Source organism: Onthophagus taurus, chromosome 8 (genome assembly GCF_036711975.1).
Source record: "Onthophagus taurus isolate NC chromosome 8, IU_Otau_3.0, whole genome shotgun sequence".
NCBI classification, from domain to species: Eukaryota; Metazoa; Arthropoda; class Insecta; order Coleoptera; family Scarabaeidae; genus Onthophagus; species Onthophagus taurus.
In genome coordinates this window covers 6,229,693-6,248,376 of record NC_091973.1, presented here as the reverse complement: position 1 = coordinate 6,248,376, position 18,684 = coordinate 6,229,693, and the positions used below count along the sequence as shown (strand labels likewise).

Here is an 18,684-nt window from a genome sequence, read left to right as displayed (position 1 = left end):
ACCCAATGATTATCATTCAATCGAAGCGTGTTTATCTACGATTCTTCTGTTGAGTATCTGATTATGATGAGAGCGTAGTTCATTGTGATGAAACGCACAAAGTGACGTAAATTTTTTGAACTTTGGCGTTGATGCTTATTTATTAAAAAATAAAGATAAAATTTTTATTAATAATTTTATTAATCGAAACCAAGACAGTATTGAGTTACTTAAGAAATAAATCACCCCAAAGGGCTCGAGGTTATATCATTTAAGATAATTTAAAAGCAATTAGTTTTTACTTTCTAAAAATTCCTTAAAAACATAACCTCAAAAATTTTATTATCTTATCAAAAATTTATTAAATCGAGTTTAAAATTGTGCAAAATCATTGTATGAAGTACATTTGAATTGTATAGAATTTAGAAATTTAAGATAAGACTACGTTATCTCGAAGAACATTGCGACGTGGTGGGGTAAAAAGCATATGTATGTCAAGTTTCTCCAATGAATCCGTCACTAGTGTTGAATAAGTTACTCAGTGTTTGTGATTTTTTAAAAAAATACGCCCGGTGCAAAAATGAATGAGGATCTTCGAAGGGAGCGAGAACGATGCACTTTTAACCCGCAAGAATTGACGCATCTTTTGGATGGGGGGAAAGAGAAAACGGAAGAAAGGAAACAGAGGGGTAAGTATCAAATGAATAACCGTGTCAAGGGTTATTGTTACGAATTTGTTGTAGAGAAATTCTTCCTCGAGGATCCAGAGCTAAAATACACCACTCCACCTGAATATCTCTCCCATAAAGAGAAGTATGAGGAGGGTCTTAAGAAGGCTTGCATCATTTTTAAAAAGGTCCAAGAATTACAAGCTGAAGGTAAAGGCGGAATGGAAAACTTCAGGTTCGTTTATTACAAAACCAGTTTTTAATTGCTTCAAATTTATTTATTGCGTTATTACAGGGAAATCCTTGGGGGACAACTTGGATCTGCTGTTTTAAAAGATGGAAATCCCCTAACTTTACATTACGTTATGTTTATCCCTACATTAATGGGACAAGGAACCATCGAACAACAAGCTCATTGGATTTCTAGAGCGTGGAATTTAGAAATTATCGGTACTTACGCCCAGGTATATAAATTTTTTTTATTAATAGAACCTTGATATTTATTGTTTTGGGACCAGGTTCTTTTAATTCTTTTTTAATAAATATATGCATAAAATGAATAAAAAAAAATTGTTGTAGACTGAATTAGGACATGGTACTTTTATTCGTGGATTAGAAACAACAGCAACTTATGACCCAAAAACAGAAGAATTTGTTTTAAATAGTCCAACTTTAACATCGTACAAATGGTGGCCTGGAGGATGTAAATAAATAAATAAATAAATACATATATTTAGTATCCTAAAATAATTTTTTTTAGTGGGTCATTCCGCAAATTATGCTATAGTGGTAGCTCAACTTTACACAAACGGAAAATGCCACGGAATTCACCCCTTCGTTGTTCAATTACGCGACGAAGAAACCCATCAGCCACTTCCCGGTATAATAATCGGCGAAATTGGTTGTAAGTTGGGTATGAATGCGACGAATAACGGTTATTTAGGGTTTAAAAATGTGAGAGTTCCTCGCGAACAAATGTTAATGAAAAATAATAAAGTTATGCCTGATGGTTCTTACATAAAAGCGCCTAGCAGCAAATTAACTTATGGCACAATGATTTTTGTGAGAGTAGCTATTGTGCAAGATGCGGGAAGGTATTTGAGAAAAGCCGCAACGATTGCGACTCGTTACAGCGCCGTTCGACATCAATCCCAAATTAAAGAAGGCGCCCCTGAGCCTCAAATTATCGATTTCGTGACGCAACAATTCAAAATATTCCCGCAATTAGCGTCGGCTTTTGCTTTTCATTTTGCCGGATCTTGGCTTTGGGATATGTATAATAATGTCACCTCCGAATTAGAAACGGGAAAATTAGATAGACTCCCCGAATTACATGCAATCGCCTGTTGTTTAAAAGCCGTCAGTTCTGCGGATGCCGCAAAAGGAATTGAAATTTTGAGATTAGCTTGCGGAGGTCATGGATATATGGCCTGTTCAAATTTACCGATTACTTATGGTTTGGTGACTGCCATGGAAACTTACGAAGGCGAAAACACTGTATTATACCTCCAAACAGCTAGGTTTTTAGTCAAATCTTGGCAGAGTGCTCATAATGGGGGCCAATTACAACCAACCGTACAATATCTTCGTGATTTAATGAAAAACGGAAATATTCGGTTTGAAAAAAATGTACCATGGGCGATCCAAGCTTTGAAAAAGGTGGCTTATGGCAAAATTGACTTAGCAATACGTCATTTGAACGAAAGAACCAAAAAAGGCATGGAATATGATTACGCTTGGAATGAAACGTCACTTGAACTTACCGTCGCTTCAGAAGCACATTGTAGAGCGTTTATTGTTGAAACTTTCTATAATTTAGTTGTTGAGGCCGTTAAAAACACTTCCCCACAGTTAGGAAAAGTTCTTTTGGACCTTTGTGATTTATACGCTGTTAATACACTTTTAAGAAATTATGGAGATTTACTTCGGGTAAAATAAAAATTTTTCAACATTTTTATTAAAATAATAACAAATTTTTTTATTTTAGTTTGCTGGTATGTCTAGCAATGATTTAGAAGTAATTCAAACTTGGTTGGAAGAACTATTAAAAACTATCCGTCCAAATGCTGTTGGAATAGTCGATGGATTTGATATTCATGACGATATTTTATCATCGCCTTTAGGTGCTTTTGACGGAAACGTTTACGAGCGACTTTTTGAAGAGGCTCAAAAGAGTCCTTTAAATAAAGTTCCAGTTAACGAGTCGTTTGCAAAGTACCTCAAACCTTTATTAAAAAGTAACTTGTAAAATTATTTAATATTTATTAGAACAAGTATGATGATGACGTACTGTAAATAATACGATTGTTATGTTAAATAATTGTTATAAAATATATTTTTTTACGTTATTTAATATGAATTTGTTTCTTTAAAAAAATAATTTAATCTTTAAACTTATTATCAAAAGTAAAGTGTTTACATTTTATTAATAGTCGTTTATAAATAGAAGGGAATGTTTATCATGTTAACGTAAAGATAAAAGAAGTGTTTGTAACGTTTTAATAAATGTTAGGACTCTTAAAGGAAAATCAAAAATACGAAATACAATAAAATATACTATTTAATCTCAAAATACGTGGAAAAATAGGTGAAAATCTAATCTTCTTAGTATAAAATCTCGGTGATCTACTGTTACACGATATGATTAAGTACAAATATACATAGAAAAAATGATCTCTTCTTTTTAATACATATGTACAACATACCTCGTCACATTTTGTCTAAAAAAAAACAAATCTTATGATCTATCAAATTAACGTCGTATTTTCGGTGCTCTGTAAACGTAAAAAAACATAAAAAATAGTATTAGGAATTCGAAATAAATATGGTGTCTACAATTTTCTTAGAAAAAATCTCAAAATTAATCCTTAAAAAGAGAAATTTAAAATAATTTGCATGTACAACTACTTTTCTCGGCTGGAGTTTCATCGTGAAGTGTAAATTGATCCCCTTTATTATTACTAAGTAAGGCATCATTATCCAAAATCTAAAAAAAATTTACTTTTTAAATTTATTTTATTCATTTAAATATTTTTTTATTTTACCTTGCTTACTAAAGCTCTAGCTGCATCATCAATATTAATATTTTCTTTAGCCGAAGTTTCAAACCAAGCGGTAAATCCTTTTTCGCGACAATAATCGTCCATTCTCGACGGACTCGCAACTAAACCTTCTTTCGGTTGATCGCATTTATTCGCCAACAAAACGCACGGAATTGGAGAACCATCGGAAAGTTGCACTTTTGAATCCAAATCGGCTTTCCAATTTGAAACCGAATCAAACGTATTCGATCGTGTTACATCAAATACTATAAAAGCCCCAACAGCTTCTTTGTAATAAACTCGTGTCATATTACCATAACGTTCTTGACCTAATAAAAAAAAATTTTTATGCTTTTTGAGGTGATTTTTTTTATTTATTTTTACCCGCTATGTCCCATAATTGAAGTCTTACTAAAGTATTTTGATCCCAATTGATAACTTTTAAAGCAAAATCAACGCCAATTGTTGCTCGATAATGTTGAGAAAAGAATTGATGAACGTAACGTTTGATAATCGAAGTTTTTCCGGTCCCCAAATCGCCGATAACTAAAATTTTGTACAAATGATCTTTCGATCTGGCTATTGTATTCGACGAAGTCTGAAACAAAAAATGATTTAATAATAATGTATTAATATTAAAATGTATTTATGTATATTGAGTTTGTGGAGTAACCTTGTTTTAATCTAATCTAATAAAAAAATCCTTACTCGATGTGACATATTTTTTTTTTTTTGTAGTTAGAGTGAACTTATTATATATTTATAATAAATATGAAAGTCATGTCATACGATCAATAGTATTTTTGTTTTCTTTTAATCAACCTTGTGCGTAATATTATATTTCATAAAAGAATATTATATTACAATTTTTTTTTTTAATTTTACCATAGTTGTGTCAAAAATAAGTTCACCAAAAGCGGGCATATCCTTTAAATCCACCGACGATTTAAATTCCTTCTCTTTATCTTTTTCCTCAACCGTAACTTCAACTTGAGTGGTTTCCACGTTAATAACGCTTTTGCTCGACCCTTTCCGTTTATCGGCGGTAAGATTTTCGGCACTTTTCCAAGACGAATCCGAAAGATTCGTGTCAGAGACGGATTTTCCCAACGTGATATCCGTGTCGTCGCCTTCCGGCGTCCGTCTTTCCAGCGCCGATGATTCCGAAGACGTCGACGGCTGCGGCTCTATCGAAATATCACTTTGCGAACTATGTTTCGTTTTTAATTTTAAACGTTTTATCAGCGACGTTTTTTTCGGTTTTAATTTCTTTTTCGCGTTTTTGCTGTTATCGACGCTTTCTGGATTTTCTTTCATCTTTGGCTATGTTAAATCGACGGTCATCTTTACTTTACCGACATTTCGCGGGGACTGCGATTTTGTTCGACGCGATTTTCCGTTCTTGGGTAGTCACAAGAAGTGGGGGGCTGATATATATATTATTTTGCCCTCTTTTATTTCCCCCCTTCTTATACAAGTACCATTCGTAGTAGTAGTTAATTTTTTTAATAATTTAGACAAAGTATATATTTTTTTCTCTTCTTAGTACATATATATATATTAATATATATTAATTAATTATCGTACCCGATGTCATCAAATATGCAACCAATATCACAATATTTATTTTATAATACGCGATTTGCGTATGGCAATACCTATATTGTGATATTGGTTGCATATTTGCTGTGATGACGTCGGGTACGATAATTAATTAACACACTGTATAGTAAAATAAGTCTTTTGATAACGTTATACGCCATTAACAAGTTATTTTTCTACGGCTTCGACATCGCGAGGTCTACTCTTGTTACATCGCCTACTCATTTATGTGGCTTCGCTTCTTATTTTGAAATAGTAAACGCTGCGCTTGACGCAAATACGAAAGCGCCTTTCTTTCACCTTTGCATACAATTTAAGTAGTGTTATAGAATTTTTCTTTGGTAGAGAAACTATTAAAGTTTTCTTACCATGAGCTGTAAATCATCGTTAGTTTTCCTTTCGATAGGTCTTCCGCATCTCGAGCAATTGTTATTATCGATCGGATAGGGTGGTGAATAAATTGGGGATGTCGTTAACCCGGTTTCAAGAAGTACCTTTTCCTTATTATGTAGTTTTCCGTTTTGATTTCCGTTGGAGTTCATGTAACGTTCCCTGCGTTTGTTTCGTTCGCTCCTGGTCCTTCTGCTTGCGGTCCTCGCCTGGAGGACCTCCTCTTCGATCATTTCTTAAACGCTCGCCCAGTTATCGCAACAGTTCTTGTTCGACTAAAAACAGATCGCGGGAAAACGAAACAAGAGCAAATGTCGCCGACCTAAACTCGGCTTTATCTTAAAAGACAACTTGACCTTTTTGAACTTAACGTCGTTTTTTTCTTCAAATCAAATTAAAAATAACAACAAACCATTCATTCGAAATAAAAAAATTAATTAATATTTCCAAAATACGTACCATTTTTTTAATTCCCAATTTTTTAATTTATTTCTAAATGAAATTAATTATTTGTTTTTGATGGAATCATGGTTTTTGATGGAAGATTTGTTACGTTTTCTCGGACAAACATCACCTTAACATTGTTGGCTGATAAGGGCCGTTGAAAAACGATGATCTCATATTATCGCCGTTCTGATAACGAACATCCACGTTTTGAACCCGAGAAATACAGATGAGCTGAATTACCGAGGAAACGAGCGATCAATAAATCTATTACAGTTGCATAAATTCCGTTTAATTAATTTTTTCAAATTTAAATTATTTTATTTAAAAAAAACTCGATTTACTTACTTTTCGCGATTTCGGCGTTACGTCACAACTCGATTCCAAACTCGACAAAGAATCATCCTTAAATCCAAAAAAAATGGTAAGAAATTAATTAATTTAATAATTATTTAACACTCACTGAGTAACTCCTAGAATAATAATCCATTTTCGTTTTCTTGGGATAAATTAACCGTATTTTTCGAAGAATCAAAACCCAGCTTTTGGAGCTCCAATAAAACCAAAAAAATCCTTTTCAAAAACGGTAAATCACCACAATAATTAATTTTTTTTATTACTACACAATTTTAGAGTCGGGAAAATTTCATTCGAAATCTCTAATAGGAATAATGGGCCCAAGGTAAAAAATTAACTTACTTAAATTATTAATAATAACTATTTTTTGATAGTGGAGTGGGAAAAACGACGTTTTTAGCGAGTTTAGCAGGAAAACACCGAGGTAAAACCACCAAATAATGTTTAAGCACGTGTTTTAAAACTTTTTTTAGGAGTAACAGGTTCTTTAAAACTAAACGAAACTCTTTTATCGGTTCAAAATCTCAAACACATTTCTAGTTATTTATTTCAAGAAGATATTTATGTCGAAACTTTAACGGTTTTCGAGCATTTCCGATTTATGAACGCCTTAAAATCGAAAAAAGATAAAAACGCCGTTAATAAAATAATCGCGGATTTTAATTTGGATAAAAACACCGAAATTAAAAACTTATCGGGCGGGGAACGAAAACGTTTAACTTTAGGAGTTGAAGTAACCCAATTTTTAATTTAATTATTTTTAATTAAAAATTTTTTTTTAGTTATTAAATAACAATCAAATATTATTTTGCGATGAACCAACAACGGGATTGGATAGTTACAACGCAAATAGCATAATAAAAAAGTTAAATTTTTTAACTCAAAAAAACGAAAAATTAATTTTCGTAACCATTCACCAACCATCGTTTGAAATATTCAATTATTTCACCCACATTATTCTTATAGCGCCAAACAAAGTTTTTTATCAAGGCGAAAAATCGCTCATCAAAGAATTTTTTGAAACTAAATTTCATTTATTTTGCCCAAAAAACTACAACCCAGCCGATTTTTATTTAAAATCAATATCAAATGAATTAATTAGTCTCGATCAAAATGTAATTCATCAAATTTCGATTAAATCACCTAAAAGGTTGGAAAATTTCGATTTATTAAAAATTAATAATAATATTTTCCAAGAAATTTATTGGCTTTTGTGGAGAAATTTAATCGATACAAGAAGAAATTTTTTGTATCATCTTTATCAATTCTTATTATTAATGGTTAATTAAAAATTAAATTAAAAATCTTTGTATTAATTGAATAAATTTTAGATCACCGCGTTGATTTTAGCATCAACATATTCTTTTGTATCATCCAAAAATGATGATTTTGTACAAAATGTGAAAGGAATAATTTTTTTTTTCACTTCGGAATTAATTTTTACTCACACATATAATGTTATAAACACATTTCCAAGCGAAGAAAATGTTATGATGAGAGAAAAAAATTTATATTCAACAAAATCTTATTTTTTATCGAAGTTGTTATCAGTGGTAATAACTTTTTAATCTTAAAATTTAAATAATTTTATTAAAAAAATATTTTTAGATCCCCAGATGTATTTTGCAACCTCTAATGTTTTTAATAATAAATTTTTTGCTTATAGATTTCTTTAACGATATCTGGGTGTTTTCTCAAATGCTTTTAGTTTTATTTTTTGCTTGTATTTCAGCTTCTATTTTAGGTAATTAAAAAAAATGATGATAATTAAAAATAATTTTTTATTAATTTAGGTCTTTGCATATCAGCTATATTCACTTCTTTGGATTACATGGATTTATTTACAGCCCCGTTCGAATTAATTACAATGTTGGCAGCCGGCATTTTAATCAAATTACCTTCTTTGAAATATTTAAATTGGATTAAATATTTATCACCTTTCTATTACACTTATGAGTCTTTGTCGATAATATTTTGGACCAACATAAACGAAATGGGTATTAATAATAAGCGTTTAAAATAAATTATTAAACATATTTTTTTCCAGATTTCAAAAATTCCTCAATGGATGTTCTAAATCTAACAGAATTAGGATTCTCAACCAAACCCGCTTATATATATCAAAACATTTTTTATATGAATTTATTATCGTTATTTATATCATTAATTTGTTACTTTACTTTATGTTATCGACGAAATTTTTGTGTAACGCGATTATAATCATTCTACCAAACGCCACATTTGACATTTGAAACGTCAAAAATTGCTCAAAAACGTCAGCTGTCAAATAAATAACTATAACATAAAGTTTATTTCACGAATAATTTTCTTTTTCATTTCGGAATTGATTTTTACTCACACATATAATGTTATAAACACATTTCCAAGCGAAGAAAATGTTATGATGAGAGAAAAAAATTTGTATTCAACAAAATCTTATTTTTTATCGAAGTTGTTATCAGTGGTAATAACTTTTTAATCTTAAAATTTAAATAATTTTATTAAAAAAATATTTGTAGATCCCCAGATGTATTTTGCAACCTCTAATGTTTTTAATAATAAATTTTTTGCTTATAGATTTCTTTAACGATATCTGGGTGTTTTCTCAAATGCTTTTAGTTTTATTTTTTGCTTGTATTTCAGCTTCTATTTTAGGTAATTAAAAATAATTTTTTATTAATTTAGGTCTTTGCATATCAGCTATATTCACTTCTTTGGATTACATGGATTTATTTACAGCCCCGTTCGAATTAATTACAATGTTAGCAGCCGGCATTTTAATCAAATTACCTTTTTTGAAATATTTAAATTGGATTAAATATTTATCACCTTTTTATTACACTTATGAGTCTTTGTCGATAATATTTTGGACCAACATAAACGAAATGGGTATTAATAATAAGCGTTTAAAATAAATTATTAAACATATTTTTTTTCCAGATTTCAAAAATTCCTCAATGGATGTTCTAAATCTAACAGAATTAGGATTCTCAACCAAACCCGCTTATATATATCAAAACATTTTTTATATGAATTTATTATCGTTATTTATATCATTAATTTGTTACTTTACTTTATGTTATCGAAGAGATTTTTGTGTAACGCGATTATAATCATTCTACCAAACGCCACATTTGACATTTGAAAAGTCAAAAATTGCTCAAAACGTCAGCTGTCAAATAAATAACTATAACATAAAGTTTATTTCACGAATAATTTTGTTTTTCATTTCGGAATTGATTTTTACTCACACATATAATATTATAAACACATTTCCAAGCGAAGAAAATGTTATGATGAGAGAAAAAAATTTGTATTCAACAAAATCTTATTTTTTATCGAAGTTGTTATCAGTGGTAATAACTTTTTAATCTCAAAATTTAAATAATTATATTAAAAAAATATTTTTAGATCCCCAGATGTATTTTGCAACCTCTAATGTTTTTAATAATAAATTTTTTGCTTATAGATTTCTTTAACGATATCTGGGTGTTTTCTCAAATGCTTTTAGTTTTATTTTTTGCTTGTATTTCAGCTTCTATTTTAGGTAATTAAAAAAAATGATGGTAATTAAAAATAATTTTTTATTAATTTAGGTCTTTGCATATCAGCTATATTCACTTCTTTGGATTACATGGATTTATTTACAGCCCCGTTCGAATTAATTACAATGTTAGCAGCCGGCATTTTAATCAAATTACCTTCTTTGAAATATTTAAATTAGATTAAATATTTATCGCCTTTTTATTACACTTATGAGTCTTTGTCGATAATATTTTGGACCAACATAAACGAAATGGGTATTAATAATAAGCATTTAAAATAAATTATTAAACATATTTTTTTTTTAGATTTCAAAAATTCCTCAATGGATGTTCTAAATCTAACAGAATTAGGGTTCTCAACCAAACCTGCTTATATATATCAAAACATTTTTTATATGAATTTATTATCGTTATTTATATCATTAATTTGTTACTTTACTTTATGTTACCGAAGAAATTTTTGTGTATCGCGATTATAATCATTCTACCAAACGCCACATTTGACATTTGAAACGTCAAAAATTGGTCAAAAACGTCAGCTGTCAAATAAATAACTATAACATAAAGTTTATTTAACGAATAATTTTCTTTTTCATTTTGGAATTAATTTTTACTCACATATAATGTTATAAACACATTTCCAAGCGAAGAAAATGTTATGATGAGAGGAAAAAATTTGTATTCAACTAAATCTTATATTTTCTCGAAGTTGTTATCAGTGGTAATAACTTTTTAATCTCAAAATTTAAATAATTATATTAAAAAAATGTTTTTAGATCCCCAGATGTATTTTGCAACCTCTAATGTTTTTAATAATAAATTTTTTGTTTATAGATTTCTTTAACGATATCTGGGTGTTCTCTCAAATGCTTCTAGTTTTATCTTTTGCTTGTATTTCAGCTTCTATTTTAGGTAATTAAAAAAAATGATGATAATTAAAAATAATTTTTTTATTAATTTAGGTCTTTGCATATCAGCTATATTCACTTCTTTGGATTACATGGATTTATTTACAGCCCCGTTCGAATTAATTACAATGTTGGCAGCCGGCATTTTAATCAAATTACCTTCTTTGAAATATTTAAATTGGATTAAATATTTATCACCTTTTTATTACACTTATGAGTCTTTGTCGATAATATTTTGGACCAACATAAACGAAATGGGTATTAATAATAAGCGTTTAAAATAAATTATTAAACAAATTTTTTTCCAGATTTCAAAAATTCCTCAATGGATGTTCTAAATCTAACAGAATTAGGATTCTCAACCAAACCCGCTTATATATACCAAAACATTTTTTATATGAATTTATTATCGTTATTTATATCATTAATTTGTTACTTTACTTTATGTTACCGAAGAAATTTTGATGTAACGCGATTATAATCATTCTACCAAACGCCACATTTGACATTTGAAACGTCAAAAATTGCTCAAAAACGTCAGCTGTCAAATAAATAACTATAACATAAAGTATATTTAACGAATAATTTTCTTTTTCATTTCGGAATTGATTTTTACTCACACATATAATGTTATAAACACATTTCCAAGCGAAGAAAATGTAATGATGAGAGAAAAAAATTTGTATTCAACAAAATCTTATTTTTTATCGAAGTTGTTATCAGTGGTAATAACTTTTTAATCTTAAAATTTAAATAATTTTATTAAAAAAATATTTTTAGATCCCCAGATGTATTTTGCAACCTCTAATGTTTTTAATAATAAATTTTTTGCTTATAGATTTCTTTAACGATATCTGGGTGTTTTCTCAAATGCTTTTAGTTTTATTTTTTGCTTGTATTTCAGCTTCTATTTTAGGTAATTAAAAAAAATGATGATAATTAAAAATAATTTTTTATTAATTTAGGTCTTTGCATATCAGCTATATTCACTTCTTTGGATTACATGGATTTATTTACAGCCCCGTTCGAATTAATTACAATGTTAGCAGCCGGCATTTTAATCAAATTACCTTCTTTGAAATATTTAAATTGGATTAAATATTTATCACCCTTTTATTACACTTATGAGTCTTTGTCGATAATATTTTGGACCAACATAAACGAAATGGGTATTAATAATAAATATTTAAGATAAATTATTAAACATATTTTTTTCCAGATTTCAAAAATTCCTCAATTGTTGTTCTAAATCTAACAGAATTAGGATTCTCAACCAAACCCGCTTATACATACCAAAACATTTTTTATATGAATTTATTATCGTTATTTATATCATTAATTTGTTACTTTACTTTGTGTTATCGAAGAAATTTTTGTGTAACGCGATTATAATCATTCTACCAAACGCTATATTTGACATTTGAAACGTCAAAAATTGCTCAAAAACGTCAGCTGTCAAATAAATAACTATAATATAAAGTTTATTTAACGAATAATTTTCTTTTTAATTTCGGAATTGATTTTTACTCACACATATAACGTTATAAACACATTTCCAAGCGAAGAAAATGTTATGATGAGAGAAAAAAATTTGTATTCAACAAAATCTTATTTTTTATCGAAGTTGGTATCAGTGGTAATAACTTTTTAATCTTAAAATTTAAATAATTATATTAAAAAAATATTTTTAGATCCCCAGATGTATTTTGCAACCTCTAATGTTTTTAATAATAAATTTTTTGCTTATAGATTTCTTTAACGATATCTGGGTGTTTTCTCAAATGCTTTTAGTTTTATTTTTTGCTTGTATTTCAGCTTCTATTTTAGGTAATTAAAAAAAATGATGATAATTAAAAATAATTTTTTTATTAATTTAGGTCTTTGCATATCAGCTATATTCACTTCTTTGGATTACATGGATTTATTTACAGCCCCGTTCGAATTAATTACAATGTTGGCAGCCGGCATTTTAATCAAATTACCTTCTTTGAAATATTTAAATTGGATTAAATATTTATCACCTTTCTATTACACTTATGAGTCTTTGTCGATAATATTTTGGACCAACATAAACGAAATGGGTATTAATAATAAGCGTTTAAAATAAATTATTAAACATATTTTTTTCCAGATTTCAAAAATTCCTCAATGGATGTTCTAAATCTAACAGAATTAGGATTCTCAACCAAACCCGCTTATATATATCAAAACATTTTTTATATGAATTTATTATCGTTATTTATATCATTAATTTGTTACTTTACTTTATGTTATCGAAGAGATTTTTGTGTAACGCGATTATAATCATTCTACCAAACGACACATTTGACATTTGAAAAGTCAAAAATTGCTCAAAACGTCAGCTGTCAAATAAATAACTATAACATAAAGTTTATTTCACGAATAATTTTGTTTTTCATTTCGGAATTAATTTTTACTCACACATATAACGTTATAAACACATTTCCAAGCGAAGAAAATGTTATGATGAGAGAAAAAGATTTGTATTCAACAAAATCTTATTTTTTATCGAAGTTGTTATCAGTGGTAATAACTTTTTAATCTTAAAACTTAAATAATTTTATTAAAAAAATATTTTTAGATCCCTAGATGTATTTTGCAACCTCTAATGTTTTTAATAATAAATTTTTTGCTTATAGATTTCTTTAACGATATCTGGGTGTTTTCTCAAATGCTTTTAGTTTTATTTTTTGCTTGTATTTCAGCTTCTATTTTAGGTAATTAAAAAAAATGATGATAATTAAAAATAATTTTTTTATTAATTTAGGTCTTTGCATATCAGCTATATTCACTTCTTTGGATTACATGGATTTATTTACAGCCCCGTTCGAATTAATTACAATGTTAGCAGCCGGCATTTTAATCAAATTACCTTCTTTGAAATATTTAAATTGGATTAAATATTAATCACCTTTCTATTACGCTTATGAGTCTTTGTCGATAATATTTTGGACCAACATAAACGAAATGGGTATTAATAATAAGCGTTTAAAATAAATTATTAAACATATTTTTTTCCAGATTTCAAAAATTCCTCAATGGATGTTCTAAATCTAACAGAATTAGGATTCTCAACCAAACCCGGTTATATATACCAAAACATTTTTTATATGAATTTATTATCGTTATTTATATCATTAATTTGTTACTTTATTTTATGTTACCGAAGAAATTTTGATGTAACACGATTATAATCATTCTACCAAACGCCATATTTGATATTTGAAACGTCAAAAATTGCTCAAAAACGTCAGCTGTCAAATAAATAACTATAACATAAAGTTTATTTAACGAATAATTTTCTTTTTCATTTCGGAATTGATTTTTACTCACACATATAACGTTATAAACACATTTCCAAGCGAAGAAAATGTTATGATGAGAGAAAAAAATTTGTATTCAACAAAATCTTATTTTTTATCGAAATTGTTATCAGTGGTAATAACTTTTTAATCTCAAAATTTAAATAATTATATAAAAAAAATATTTTTAGATCCCCAGATGTATTTTGCAACCTCTAATGTTTTTAATAATAAATTTTTTTCTTATAGATTTCTTTAACGATATCTGGGTGTTTTCTCAAATGCTTTTAGTTTTATTTTTTGCTTGTATTTCAGCTTCTATTTTAGGTAATTAAAAAAATGATGATAATTAAAAATAATTTTTTATTAATTTAGGTCTTTGCATATCAGCTATATTCACTTCTTTGGATTACATGGATTTATTTACAGCCCCGTTCGAATTAATTACAATGTTAGCAGCCGGCATTTTAATCAAATTACCTTCTTTGAAATATTTAAATTGGATTAAATATTTATCACCTTTTTATTACACTTATGAGTCTTTGTCGTTAATATTTTGGACCAACATAAACGAAATGGGTATTAATAATAAGCGTTTAAAATAAATTATTAAACATATTTTTTTCCAGATTTCAAAAATTCCTCAATGAATGTTCTAAATCTAACAGAATTAGGATTCTCAACCAAACCCGATTATATATACCAAAACATTTTTTATATGAATTTATTATCGTTATTTATATCATTAATTTGTTACTTTACTTTATGTTACCGAAGAGATTTTTGTGTAACGCGATTATAATCATTCTACCAAACGCCACATTTGACATTTGAAACGTCAAAAATTGCTCAAAAACGTCAGCTGTCAAATAAATAACTATAACATAAAGTTTATTTCACGAATAATTTTCTTTTTCATTTCGGAATTGATTTTTACTCACACATATAATGTTATAAACACATTTCCAAGCGAAGAAAATGTTATGATGAGAGAAAAAAATTTGTATTCAACAAAATCTTATTTTTTATCGAAGTTGTTATCAGTGGTAATAACTTTTTAATCTCAAAATTTAAATAATTTTATTAAAAAAATATTTTTAGATCCCCAGATGTATTTTGCAACCTCTAATGTTTTTAATAATAAATTTTTTGCTTATAGATTTCTTTAACGATATCTGGGTGTTTTCTCAAATGCTTTTAGTTTTATTTTTTGCTTGTATTTCAGCTTCTATTTTAGGTAATTAAAAGAAATGATGATAATTAAAAATAATTTTTTGTTAATTTAGGTCTTTGCATATCAGCTATATTCACTTCTTTGGATTACATGGATTTATTTACAGCCCCGTTCGAATTAATTACAATGTTAGCAGCCGGCATTTTAATCAAATTACCTTCTTTGAAATATTTAAATTGGATTAAATATTTATCACCTTTTTATTACACTTATGAGTCTTTGTCGATAATATTTTGGACCAACATAAACGAAATGGGTATTAATAATAAGCGTTTAAAATAAATTATTAAACATATTTTTTTCCAGATTTCAAAAATTCCTCAATGGATGTTCTAAATCTAACAGAATTAGGATTCTCCACCAAACCCGATTATATATATCAAAACATTTTTTATATGAATTTATTATCGTTATTTATATCATTAATTTGTTACTTTACTTTATGTTACCGAAGAAATTTTGATGTAACGCGATTATAATCATTCTACCAAACGCCACATTTAACATTTGAAACGTCAAAGATTACTCAAAAACGTCAGCTGTCAAATAAATAACTATAACATAAAGTTTATTTTGATTAGTTCATAAATAAACGACGTAATTATTACCTAACACTATGATAATGTTAAATACATGCACCTTGTGATCGATTATTAACGTAACCAAATGCCGAAATCGCGGAACGTCAAAAGTGAGGTTAGAAAACAATAAAAAACGACTCAAATGGCAGGATTGCGGGAGTTTAACGCCCGAAATTTTTACAATTTAAACGAAGACGTGATGTGGGACCCGAATTTGGCAGCTGGAGTCCCATTACCTATTCCTACAGCAAACCCCAAAATAAACGACGACGACGCTGCTTTACAAAAATATGTAGGGCAAGGAGTCTCTGTTGTTAGTTTAATCGCTGAAAATCTTCTTTGCCATCCTTTTGTTGTTCTTAGAAGACAATGTCAAGTAAGTTAAAAATCTTATTTTTTAACTAATTTTAATTTAGTTAATTTCTTTCAGGTCCATTACAATTCGAGGAAAATCCATGTTGTACCAATAACTTTAGTTCCTGTCATCATGCACTTGCATCAACATCAAGGTATAACAACACTTTGGAAAGGTTTGGGATCTACCTTGCTGATTCGAGGGTTATCCTTAGGCGTTGAAGATCTTATTTCAAAAGTTACACCATGGCCTAAGTAAATGTTTTATTCTTTGTGGTATATTTTTATTTTTGATCAATTTTTTTAGGGAAATTACTTGGTATAGTACTGTAACTCAATTTTTACAACACACACTGTTAAAAGGGTAAGAACTAATCTGTTCATCATTTCTTAATTTATAGTTATTTTTTATTTTTTCTAGATTAAGTTTAGCAATAGTAACACCATTTTACTCAGCATCTTTAGTAGAAACAGTTCAAAGTGATATAGCTAGTGAAAAACCTGGAATTTTGGATGTATTCAGAGAAGGTTTTATGCGACTATTAAATTGGGGGGGTGGCCCAAAAGGACGAATGCTGCCAGTTTGGGCTTTAGTTCTTCCAACAGTAACTTTGGGTTTAGCGCGATATTTTTTTTCTTTAGGTTTGGAAGGATTGATTTCTCGCTTAATGCATAGGAATTTTAAACATCGCCATGAAGCGACCGGTGCTTTACCTCGAAATTTGCCCAATACTAACGCGATGAAAGAAATTGATTTTAATGCGAGTTTGATTGCAACGATCGCTAGCGACGTTGCTTTTTATCCGTTCGAAACGATTTTGCATCGTTTACATTTGCAAGGAACTCGCACTATAGTTGATAATTTAGATGATGGTAGCTCAGTTTTACCAATCTTAACGAATTATCACGGCCCGGTTGATTGTTATGAAAGTTGTTTAGCTAAAGAAGGCATTTTTGGGTTGTATAAAGGTTTTGGGGCTTTGATATTGCAATACGCCGCTCATATCGCTGTTATTAGAATTACTAGGTTTTTGTTAACAGAAATTACAGCTATGATGCATAAACCTTCAAGAACAGCCGGCACTCATTCCCCTCCGGTCATTTCTAATACAAATAATACAGGTCACACTTATTTGTTACCATAAATTAATGCAATAATGAAATAAATCGTTTCTGATTATTTATTCGTTATATTAAATTTGGTTATTTTTTTTTAGACTACTGTATGTTATTGTCAAAAAGTTTTGTTAGAAATAAAATTTAATATCAAACTGTAACGCAATTTATTAATTCCATACGAAAAAAATAACAAAAAGTTTGTTATAAGATTGGCGCCCCGCTTGGATTTCAAGAGACTTTGAGTAAAACATAGTCTTGTAAGTACTGGATTATACGAAATAATGCTGTACATGAGAGCTGAAGGGACATAAGTCCAAAATGACTTAACCGTGGAATAGCCGAAAATGTTTAATTTTTAACTTCAAATAAAAATAAATTGAAATAATTAATAATTCGCATCTTACCTCACAAATAAAGCTGGGAAATATCTGTATTTTTAATATTAATAGTCTATAAATATTCATTAATAACATATTTTCATCAAAAATCTTTATATTTATTTTGACTATAAAAAATTAAATGATTATTTGGACTTGTAACATTATTATTTTTATCGAAACATGTTTCATATAAAATTTGCTTACAATATCATTTAAAACTAATTGTTTTAATTACAATTTTGATATCACCACCAGGTTGTGCTCTACACTGGTATAAAAATACATATATTTGAGGTTATCTTAATAATTATAACTCGTGTAAAAAAATTTTTCAATTAAAATTTGTTAAGAATCAAAAAAGTAACAACTTTTCTTAATACTATTTTTTAAAATACTCAACTTTAATTTCCCACTGAATAATATAATTTAATGTATATCAAGGATTTTGAAGCATATTATTTTTATCGAAACATGTTTCATATAAAATTTGCTTACAATATCGTTTACAACTAATTGTTTTAATTAAAATTTTGATATCATCACCAGGTTGTGCTGTACACTGGTATAAAAATATATACATTCGTTCGTATCAAAAAAAATTTCAAATAAAACTTGTTAAGAATCAAGAAAGTAACAACTTTTCTTAATACTATTTTTTAAAATATTCAACAATTAATTTCCCACTGAACAATACAATTTAATGCATATCAAGGATTTTGAAGCATATTATTTGTATCGAAACATGTTTCATATAAAATT

General features: G+C 28.3%; 5 protein-coding genes across 11 annotated transcripts; 4 read left to right on the top strand and 1 right to left on the bottom strand.

Moving 5' to 3' along the window:
- The first annotated feature begins 365 nt into the window (after positions 1-365).
- Positions 366-3,000, top strand: LOC111425404 (acyl-CoA oxidase 1). The gene is made up of 6 exons (XM_023059397.2): positions 366-668; positions 723-882; positions 943-1,111; positions 1,227-1,350; positions 1,408-2,576; positions 2,635-3,000. Exons 1-6 carry the CDS (start codon positions 560-562, stop codon positions 2,893-2,895), a joined length of 1,992 nt encoding a protein of 663 aa, XP_022915165.2. The 5' UTR covers positions 366-559; the 3' UTR covers positions 2,896-3,000.
- Positions 3,001-3,189: 189 nt separating this feature from the next.
- LOC111425405 (RAS oncogene family member Rab32) lies at positions 3,190-6,755 on the bottom strand. 5 transcript variants are annotated; one of them, XM_071198471.1, is made up of 5 exons: positions 6,588-6,755; positions 6,473-6,529; positions 4,073-4,286; positions 3,692-4,017; positions 3,190-3,633 (listed from the first exon to the last, which is right to left on the bottom strand). In XM_071198471.1, exons 1-5 carry the CDS (start codon positions 6,612-6,614, stop codon positions 3,529-3,531), a joined length of 729 nt encoding a protein of 242 aa, XP_071054572.1. In that variant the 5' UTR covers positions 6,615-6,755; the 3' UTR covers positions 3,190-3,528. The 5 variants fall into 5 exon arrangements, with proteins under 5 accessions (XP_071054572.1, XP_022915169.1, XP_022915167.1 ...); XM_023059401.2 differs by lacking the exons at positions 6,473-6,529; positions 6,588-6,755 and adding an exon at positions 6,140-6,346; XM_023059399.2 differs by lacking the exons at positions 6,473-6,529; positions 6,588-6,755 and adding an exon at positions 5,659-6,047.
- LOC111425514 (protein brown-like) lies at positions 6,125-9,831 on the top strand. Of its 3 annotated transcripts, none has more exons than XM_071198470.1 (13): positions 6,125-6,548; positions 6,602-6,710; positions 6,758-6,806; positions 6,856-6,905; positions 6,955-7,214; positions 7,264-7,761; positions 7,813-8,034; positions 8,090-8,225; positions 8,290-8,478; positions 8,529-8,945; positions 9,001-9,136; positions 9,167-9,370; positions 9,422-9,831. In XM_071198470.1, exons 1-10 carry the CDS (start codon positions 6,546-6,548, stop codon positions 8,699-8,701), a joined length of 1,689 nt encoding a protein of 562 aa, XP_071054571.1. In that variant the 5' UTR covers positions 6,125-6,545; the 3' UTR covers positions 8,702-8,945; positions 9,001-9,136; positions 9,167-9,370; positions 9,422-9,831. The 3 variants fall into 3 exon arrangements, with proteins under 3 accessions (XP_071054571.1, XP_071054570.1, XP_071054569.1); XM_071198469.1 differs by having other exon boundaries at positions 6,128-6,548; positions 8,275-8,478; positions 9,182-9,370; XM_071198468.1 differs by having other exon boundaries at positions 6,128-6,548; positions 8,275-8,478.
- Positions 9,832-10,865: 1,034 nt separating this feature from the next.
- On the top strand, positions 10,866-13,551 carry LOC139431413 (protein scarlet-like). Its single transcript, XM_071199073.1, has 8 exons — positions 10,866-10,938; positions 10,989-11,192; positions 11,243-11,850; positions 11,900-12,103; positions 12,154-12,570; positions 12,626-12,761; positions 12,812-13,015; positions 13,066-13,551. The coding sequence occupies exons 5-8, from the start codon at positions 12,508-12,510 to the stop codon at positions 13,236-13,238; spliced, it is 576 nt and encodes a 191-aa protein (XP_071055174.1). The 5' UTR covers positions 10,866-10,938; positions 10,989-11,192; positions 11,243-11,850; positions 11,900-12,103; positions 12,154-12,507; the 3' UTR covers positions 13,239-13,551.
- Positions 13,552-16,000: 2,449 nt separating this feature from the next.
- On the top strand, positions 16,001-17,703 carry LOC111425515 (Solute carrier family 25 member 46a). Its single transcript, XM_023059600.2, has 4 exons — positions 16,001-16,448; positions 16,503-16,681; positions 16,734-16,790; positions 16,848-17,703. Exons 1-4 carry the CDS (start codon positions 16,215-16,217, stop codon positions 17,569-17,571), a joined length of 1,194 nt encoding a protein of 397 aa, XP_022915368.1. The 5' UTR covers positions 16,001-16,214; the 3' UTR covers positions 17,572-17,703.
- Positions 17,704-18,684: the final 981 nt, after the last annotated feature.